The 10094-nt window shown below is 43.6% G+C and overlaps 1 protein-coding gene across 1 annotated transcript in view; it reads right to left on the bottom strand.

The window, feature by feature from the left end:
- Positions 1–1841: 1841 nt before the first annotated feature.
- The window catches only part of PROK1 (prokineticin 1), a 72706-nt gene continuing 64453 nt past the window's right edge, over positions 1842–10094 (bottom strand). Inside the window, exon 3 of the mRNA XM_040422199.1 lies at positions 1842–1964. Coding sequence (XP_040278133.1) covers positions 1842–1964 — 123 coding nt within the window. The remainder of the gene's footprint in view (positions 1965–10094) is intronic.

Here is a 10094-nt window from a genome sequence, read left to right as displayed (position 1 = left end):
ATAAGGCCAGAGTCTCTGTTACGGGACCTCTCTCCTCTGCCTGGGTGCCTGGGCATAAATATGTGACAGTGGCCTGTTCCAGTGGTGGGTGACGTGAAGCCTGATTCTCTGCTATGACATGAAGACTGATTCTGCGCTGACATAAGGCCAGATTCTCTGTTACGGGACCTCTCTCCTCTGCCTGGGTGCCTGGGCCTAAATATGTGACAGTGGCCTGTTCCAGTGGTGGGTGACGTGAAGCCTGATTCTCTGCTATGACATGAAGACTGATTCTGCGCTGACATAAGGCCAGATTCTCTGTTACGGGACCTCTCTCCTCTGTCTGGGTGCCGGGGCCTAAATATGTGACAGTGGCCTGTTCCAGTGGTGGGTGACGTAAAGCCTGATTCTCGGCTATGACATGAAGACTGATTCTGTGCTGACATAAGGCCAGATTCTCTGTTACGGGACCTCTCTCCTCTGTCTGGGTGCCGGGGCCTAAATATGTGACAGTGGCCTGTTCCAGTGGTGGGTGACGTGAAGCCTGATTCTCTGCTATGACATGAAGACTGATTCTGCGCTGACATGAAGCCAGATTCTCTGCTATGGCATGAAGAGACTGATTCTCTGCTGACATGAAGCCAGATTCTTTGCTATGGCATGAAGAGACTGATTCTCTGCTGATGTGAAGCCAGATTCTCTGCTATGGGACCTCTGTCCAATTGATATTAGTTAATTTTAATTTTTTTAATTTTAATTTTAATTCATTTCCCTATCCACATTTGTTTGCAGGGGATTTACCTACATGTTGCTGCCTTTTGAAGCCCTCTAGCTCTTTCCTGGGCTGTTTTACAGCCTTTTTAGTGCCGAAAAGTTCGGGTCCCCATTGACTTCAATGGGGTTCGGGTTCGGGACGAAGTTCGGGTCGGGTTCGGATCCCGAACCCGAACATTTCCGGGAAGTTCGGCCGAACTTCTCGAACCCGAACATCCAGGTGTTCGCTCAACTCTAGTTGCAGTGCTTTCAAACTCACATGACTCACACTGTTTTACGCTACTTATCTATGAATGCTGTGTTCAGAGATTCCAGTGTATTCCTATGAGATGCAGCTTCACACCACTTATAAAAGCAGCAGGAGCTTAATAATTGCATGTGGTGGGGAAGCTCTGCCCATGCACCACCAAACTGGGTATGTGAGCTACAGACAAGTGTTGCCACCTCTATTTCCTCCTGAATGTCGAATTCAGGAGGAAATAGAGGTGGCAACACTTGTCTGTAGCTCACATACCCAGACACATTTCCCTATTGTGCATGCAAGCAAAGTACACGTGTTCATTTGATAAGGGAGGCCCAAGCCACCACCACATAGCACATCTTGATCAAACAGCAAAGCAGTGAGCCCTATTACATCATGGCATAGAAATGATCATAATTATGCAAGGGAGAGCATTGTGAGGCTACATATTATAGAATAGACTGGGGTGCTATAAGACTCTATCTCCTCTGCCTCTGAATGGGAATGGTAAATAGGCTATACAGCTGTATGTGAGATTGTGTTAAGGCAGCAACATCAGAGAGAAAGAAGGAGCCAAGATGGTGGATGGCCCATGTTTGACGCATCAACTTACACAGGTATACACAAGACACACACAAAAAATAGGATATTTCAGTATATAACAGTTGTGAGTGCTACACAATCTACAACAGGTAGGGATACCAAATGCAAAATTTTATTGTAGCTGCAAAATATATCTTGCAAGTGCATAAATGTGAATATTGCAACATAATATTCTCCTTTGAAATTCGTATACAACAGCAGTTAAATCAATTTACCATTATATTGAATAAACCAGGGATGTATTTTATTGAAAGTCCATATTCTTAAAATCAAGTGAACACCGGTATTTTCCATTGAGAAACTTTGAGCAAACAAGACTAGGGATGCAGGGACAGGTGTAATGAAGGCGCTTACCATGGAAGGGAACCTGCAACAAAAACACATAGCAGATTTAGAAAATATTATTTTGAAGCCAACCATGAAGTACACTCCTCAAATAAATTTAAGAGCCTCTGTCACCAGGATCAACCCTATTAAACCAGACATATTGCCTGGTAGGGCTCATCATGGTGATTAAAACAATACCTTTCATTTGTCTGTGTGCTAAACAGCTACAAAGAAATCTGTGTTTTTATTCATGTGCAGATTAGCACCTTGAACACCAAGAGGCAGAGCTGAATCATCTAAGCACTGCTTTGTAACACCCCTTGTGCTGTGCACACTCTCCCTTCATTGACAGGTTTAGATAATAGGCTGGGGGCAGAGCTGTGTTCTAAAGTTGTGTGCTAGAATGTAAATATCATATACACTGTGTACTATAGCTTCACCACACTGAGATCTGCTCAGAAAGCTAATCTACATATTACTGCTTTATTCACAGACATAATATATTATCATATATGCCATGGTAATATGTGATAGCTTATAATTGTAGAAAAAACACATCTCTATCTGATAATGCTATAGCTTAGAAGTTAAGCTGTTGGTTTTGCATGAAGGGATCCCTGGTTTTAATCTTAGGAGAGACTTTGAGGTTTTTCCTTCAGATATTATTATTTTTTCCACATTTATTAGTGTTGATCGAGAACCATTGTGCTCGAGTGCTCTGGGGCTCAGGCCGAACACATCGGGATGCTCGGGTGCTCTACCGAGCACCTGAGCTCAATGGAAGTCAAAGACAGAACCAAAGCATTAAACCAGGCACCCCTGCTCTGAAGAACCAGGGGAGGGTGCCTGGTTCATAGGAAAAGGTCATAAATTGATGGAAACACCACCAAAATGATTTTGGAACAGCATGGGGAGGTTGTCAGGATGCATCTTGGACTCCCAGGTCGCTGCTGGGAACGATGTTGTCCGAGTTGTACGCCACTTTAACAGACTGACAATAATACGCACAAAACCGAAGATAAAATCGATTTTAGAGGAATTTTTTTTAGGAAACATTCTGTCCTGTATATTTAGTTGTATATAAATTACAAGTGCTGCCAAAAATTTTACTCAACACGGGAAACCTCCCCCGGCCTGGACACAGAAAGGATTGACAGATTGATAGCTCTTTCTCGATTCTATAGGTGGTGGTGCATGGACGTTCTTAACTGGTGGAGTGATTTGTCTGGTTAATTTCGATAACGAACGAGACTCCTCCGTGATAACTAGTTACCCAACCCCCGGCGGTGAGGATTGTGTTGACCAGACTCTTGGAAAGTGAGAATGGACTTTTTGGTGAGGGACTGCTGGTGAGCTGACACTCTAAAAAATTATATGTGAGGGCCTACAGGTGAGCTGACCCTGTAAAAAATTATATGCGTGGGCCTGCAGGTGAGCTGACCCTGTAAAAGATTGTAGGTGAGGGCCTGCTGGTGAGCTGACCCTCTAAAAAATTATATGCGAGGGCCTTCAGGTGAGCTAACCCTGTAAAAGATTGTAGGTGAAGGCCTGCAGGTGAGCTGACCCTGTAAAAAATTATATGCGAGGGCCTGCTGGTGAGCTAACCCTGTAAAAGATTGTAGGTGAAGGCCTGCCAGTGAGCTGACCCTGTAAAACATTATATGCGAGGGCCTGCTGGTGAGCTGACCCTCTAAAAAAATTATATGCAAGGGCCTGCTGATGAGCTGACCCTGTAAAACATTGTAGATGAAGGCCTGCTGGTGAGCTGACCCTGTAAAACATTATATGCGAGGGCCTGCTGGTGAGCTGACCCTCTAAAAAATTATATGCAAGGGCCTTCAGGTGAGATGACCCTGTAAAACATTTTAGGTGAAAGCCTGCTGGTGAGCTGACCCTGTAAAACATCATATACAAGGGCCTGCTGGTGAGCTGACCCTGTAAAACATTGTAGGTGAGGGCCTGCTGGTGATCTGACCCTGTAAAACATTATATGCGAGGGCCTGTTGGTGAGCTGACCCTCTAAAAAATTATATGCGAGGGACCGCTGGTGAGCTGACCCTGTAAAACATTGTAGGTGAGGGCTTGCTGGTGAGCTGACCCTCTAAAAAATTATATGCGAGGGCATTCAGGTGAGTTGACCCTGTAAAACATTGTAGGTGAGGGCCTGCTGGTGAGCTGACCCTCTAAAAAATTATATGTGAGGGCCTTCAGGTGAGCTGACCCTGGAAAACATTGTAGGTGATAGCCTGCAGGTGAGCTGACCCTCTAAAAAATTATATGCGAGAGCCTTCAGGTAAGCTAACTCTGTAAAAGATTGTAGGTGAAGGCCTGCTGGTGAGCTGACCCTGTAAAACATTATATGCGAGGGCCTGCTAGTGAGCTGACCCTCTAAAAAAGCCTGTTGCGGTGCATCAGATCCCTCCCCCTCTGTACTGCTGTCCTCGCTCAGCTTTCCAGCTTCCCAGGTTGGGTCAGTGACTTCATCGTCCACCACCTCCTCTTCCACTTCCTCACTCTGTTCGTCCTCCTGACTTGTTGACCTAACCACTACCTCAGTGATTGACAACTGTGTCTCATCCTCTTCATCAACCTCTTGAGACAATAATTGCCGTTGAGTTATTGGCAACTGTGTCTCATCATCATCCACCTCATTAAACAGTAATTGCCGTCCCCCTCCGTCATCTTCTTGTGATTGTGGATGCTCAAGAGTTTGGGAATCAAGGCACAAGATCTGTCCCTCTTCAAGCGTGCTTGGCGAGAGGGCCAAATCAAGGAATGGCACTGAAAAGATCTCCTCGCAATATTCGAGTGCGGGATCACCTGTTTGCCCAGACTCTCCATGGTGGGAGGAAGGATGATCAGGGTGAGGATTGGGTTGAGCAGACTCTTGGTTTACTGAGACTGGACTTGGTGCAAACTGGGACATGAAGTTTGGTATCGTGGATGAGTGTGTTTCTTGTGCTCTTACAGCAGGCACAGTTTCACCGCGCCCAGGGCCACGGCGTCTGCGTGCAACATCAGCATCACGGCCACTGCCCCGTCACTTACTGCTCGCCTTCTTCATATTAAATGTTATATTTGATTGAAAGTCTGTCACAAGTACAGTAGTGTAGGATTTGGAAGTGTATGCGCAAACAAATTTAAAAAGGTATTTGGGATGTGGAAACATCACACAGAAGATGTTCCACAGATAATGTCAATGCTGTCACCAGTGGCTAATGAAAAATTACAGGGAATGTCACAGGTATTTGGGATGAGGAAACATTCTACAGGAGAGGTACCACCGGTAATGTCACTGTAGGCAGCGTCTACGCAAAAAAGTACACTGTATTTAACAGATAAATTTTAGAATCACACACGTTACACTGCAGATGTGGCGCTGGTAATGTCACTGTCCGCTGCAGACACCATCTACGGAAAAAGTACACTGTCTGTCACAGATACATTTTTGAAGCGCACAAGTTACACTGCAGATGTGGCAATGGTAATGTCACCGTCAGAAGCGGACACCGTCTATTGAAAAAGTACACTGTATGTCACAGATAAAGTTTTTAAGCACACACGTTATACTGCAGATGTGGCACAGCTAATGTCACTGTCCGCAGCGGAGACCGTCTATTGAAAAAGTACACCATATGTCGCAGATGTTTTTTGGATGCACACACTTTACACAAGAGATGTGGCGCAGCTAATGTCACTGTCCGCAGCGGACACTGTCTATTGAAAAAGTACACTGGATGTCAGATATTTTTTGGATGCGCACTCTTTACACTGGAGATGTGGCGCAGCTAATGTCACTGTCCACAGTGGACACCGTCTGCTGAAAAAGTACACTATGTCACAGATATTTTTGGGATGCATACAATTTACACAGGAGATGTGGCGCAGCTAATGTCACTTTACACAGGAGATGTGGCGCAGCTAACGTCACTATCTGCTGTCTATTGAAAAAGTACACTGGATGTCAGATATTTTTTGGATGCGCACACTTTACACTGGAGATATGGCGCAGCTAATATCACTGTCCGCAGCGGACACCGTCTACAGAAAAAGTACACTGTATGTCACAGATATTTTTGGGATGCGTACACTTTACACAAGAGATGTGGCGCAGCCAATGTCACTGTCCGCAGCGGACACTGTCTATTGAAAAAGTACACTGGATGTCAGATATTTTTTGATGCGCACTCTTTACACTGGAGATGTGGCGCAGCTAATATCACTGTCCGCAGCGGACACCATCTACAGAAAAAGTACACTGTATGTCACAGATATTTTTGGGATGCGTACACTTTACACAGGAGATGTGGCGCAGCTAATGTCACTGTCCGCAGCAGACACCGTCTACGGAAAAAGTACACGGGATGTCAGATAATATTTGCATGCGCACACTTTATACTGGAGATGTGGCGCAGCTAATGTCGCTGTCTGCAGTTGCCTAACTATTGTACGCTATAAATAAATATTGCTGCCACACACAATAGTCCTTAGAAGGACTTTTGGGTCCGTAAAGTTTTAGCTATTTAGCGCAGGTTGCGCTAAAAATATAGATTGCTGCTGCCACACACAATAGTCCTTAAAAGGACTTTTAGGTCTCTGAAAAGTATTGGTGTTAATAGTATTCTTAAATCACTTCCTAATCTGTCTGTCCCTTCCTCAGCACAGCTTTCCCTGACTAAGAATGAGCCGAACATATAGCACCCGATGACGCGTCCTGAACAGCCAATCACTGTAATGCCATCAGCCAACATGGCTACGGCATTACAGTGAGGGCAGTACTTACCTGCATGTTTATGGTGATGGATCATGTGATGGACCTTGTGATGAGTGCAGTGAGTGCAGTGACGTCACCACAGGTCCTTTTCCTCCTGGTCATCAAAGAAGAAGACAGAAGAGAAGCCGGGCTGCGCGAACAAGTGGATGAGGTGAGGTAAATTATTTTTTTTAACCCTTCTATCCCTATTTTACTAAGCATTCTGTATTAATAGAAGTAGGATTGGATTGGCTCACCCTCCAAATTATACGGAATGGGTGCTCCCCCTAAAAGAAAGATATCCCCAATCTTCTAGGTAGGTAAATAAACTATATGGAGGAGAGGGGCACACCTCATATGATGATCAAATGGAACTGCAGCCAATGCGTTTAGACTATTTATTAGTTACAATAAAATAATATACGGTACCGGAATAGCATAAAATACATTCACTAAAATACAGTTAATACATAAATAACTATCTGTATAAATTGAGAAAGCCAGTATAAGTGTCACTGATATCCAATAAGGTTGGTGAATTTGATGGTATTAAAGTTCAAATGCGCAGTGGTATATGCGCTATATCTCTCCTATTGTCGGGAAATGACTAGCAGCTGTGGCCAGTATGTTGCAATGTGATACAAAGTCTCGTATATTGCTTGCTGTTTGTTACAGCATATCAATTAATGCGATATAATGGCTTGGTGTGTATGAACACACTACTCACTGTTTAAAGCGGTATATTCTCCGGTCACTCGTGCTTGGCGTGGCGTCCCACGTGTTGCAGCACAAGAGGCCTCAGTTCCGGTCCGCTCTCGATATATGTGAGTAAGGTACTGTGGCAGGCAAAGAAACTGTCCGTTTTGGACGCCGGGGTATAAATGTTTTGACCCACTTGATTATCGGCGTTACCTTGGTGTCTGTTAGTTTAGACACAAATGGACTTGCATTTCTTCCTGATTGATATGTAGAAAGCGCTCCAGAAAAAATTTCAAATGTTGCGCAGATAATACGCTGCGGTTTCTTACTTGCTTTACATGAGACTTGTGCACAAGTCTCATGTAAAGCAAGTAAGAAACCGCAGCGTATTATCTGCGCAACATTTGAAATTTTTTCTGGAGCGCTTTCTACATATCAATCAGGAAGAAATGCAAGTCCATTTGTGTCTAAACTAACAGACACCAAGGTAACGCCGATAATCAAGTGGGTCAAAACATTTATACCCCGGCGTCCAAAACGGACAGTTTCTTTGCCTGCCACAGTACCTTACTCACATATATCGAGAGCGGACCGGAACTGAGGCCTCTTGTGCTGCAACACGTGGGACGCCACACTAAGCACGAGTGACCGGTCATTATACCGCTTCAAACAGTGAGTAGTGTGTTCATACACACCAAGCCATTATATCGCATTAATTGATATGCTGTAACAAACAGCAAGCAATATACGAGACTTTGTATCACATTGCAACATACTGGCCACAGCTGCTAGTCATTTCCCGACAATAGGAGAGATATAGCGCATATACCACTGCGCATTTGAACTTTAATACCATCAAATTCACCAACCTTATTGGATATCAGTGACACTTATACTGGCTTTCTCAATTTATACAGATAGTTATTTATGTATTAACTGTATTTTAGTGAATGTATTTTATGCTATTCCGGTACCGTATATTATTTTATTGTAACTAATAAATAGTCTAAACGCATTGGCTGCAGTTCCATTTGATCATCATATGAGGTGTGCCCCTCTCCTCCATATAGTTCATTCTGTATTAAGAATGCTATTATTCCTGGATTAGGGCATACAGTGTGTCTCAGAGGTTCTCACCTGGATTTAGGTCTGAGGAATGTGAGGGTCAGTCAATGACATCAATGCCTTTGTCATCCAGGAACTGCCTACACACTCTGGCCACATGAGGTCGGACATTGTTCTCCACCAGGGGGAACCCACAACCCACTGCACCAGCACAAGGTTTGACAATGGCTCTGAGGATTTCATCTTGGTGCCTAACAGCAGTCACACTCATTGGTAGTAGGTTTTGCCTTAAAGGGAATCTGTCACCTCCCGCTAGTCCTATTAAGTATGTATAAAACACGTGCCTCTGACTTTCGATCAGTAATTTATATGTCAATACTCACCCCAGCCATGTACACAGATCTCATAGGTCCCATAGCATAACTAGGGCCCCCCTTTTCCCCAACCAGTATGCATGCCTCAAACACTCCCAGGCAAAGCGGAATCCAAAGTGTGATGCCCATACATCATGAATTTACTATTTGCTTTATTAAAGGGGTTGTCTCACTTCAACAAATGACATTTATTATGTAGACACAGTTAATACAAGGCTCTTACTAACGTATTGAGGCTTTATTAATATTTCAATCACAAATTATACAAACCTAATTTCCAGGGGTTATGACCACCTTGCAATCCAGCAGTGGTGGCCGTGCTTGGACACTTTAGGAAAAAGCACCGGCCTCTCTGGTGGACAGGACAGTGGAAGTGTGCATACAGTAGGCACTGTATGCACACCTTTTATCTGCATTGCACCCAATCGACATAACCCCTGAAAGAAGCAGTGTATAATGCGATGGAAAAATAAATCAAGCCAGCAAAGGAGGCAATATGGACATTCACAATACATTAGTAACTGCCTTGTATTAACTTTTTCTACATGATAGCTGTCATTTGCTGAAGGGAGACAATCCCTTTAAGCTTAAAAGTATATATATATTTTTTTTTTAAAATGTAATAAAAAAAAATACTCTCTGCCTCACTGACATTATCTGACTTCTATGGAAAAAGTGGAAATATGGAGTTTAATGTGAAAACCATATTTATCAAAGTATTTACACCAGACTGGCATAACTACATTGATAAAACTCCAGCTTCCTTGATAAAATTGGCTGGCTGCAGTCATCACGAGGGGGTTCTCAATATATAGGAATTTGTACAGCTAACATTGACTGCAATGGAAGCTATAATCTACTTACACAGGAAAATGTACTGTTTCACATGTTGGGGACAGAAGAAGGATTTCAGTTCTGGCATCCCTTCCTCTGAGCCCCATAACCACTGTTCATGACTGTCCCTCTGCAGTACACCCCTGGAATACAGTCCCTCTCCATTATGTGTGCATGGTCATCTTATTGATTTCAGAGCTGGTTTACAAGCACACAACAGGAGAACTATTCACAGACAAATGACTGGTCAGATGTCAGTGGCAGGTGTTCTATACTCATATTACTTTACTCCACAGGGCTTGAAGGAGATGACAGATTCCCTTTAAGTCATGACTTTAAAATGTTGTCTCCATTACTCTATACATCATATTGTAGCAAATTGTAAATTATTAGATATTCCTTGAGTAAGTCTATTATAGCACCTTCCACTATGGGAATTTAAATA

Source organism: Bufo bufo, chromosome 3, assembly GCF_905171765.1.
Source record: "Bufo bufo chromosome 3, aBufBuf1.1, whole genome shotgun sequence".
Lineage (NCBI taxonomy): Eukaryota > Metazoa > Chordata > Amphibia > Anura > Bufonidae > Bufo > Bufo bufo.
This window is presented reverse-complemented; position numbering and strand designations above follow the sequence as displayed.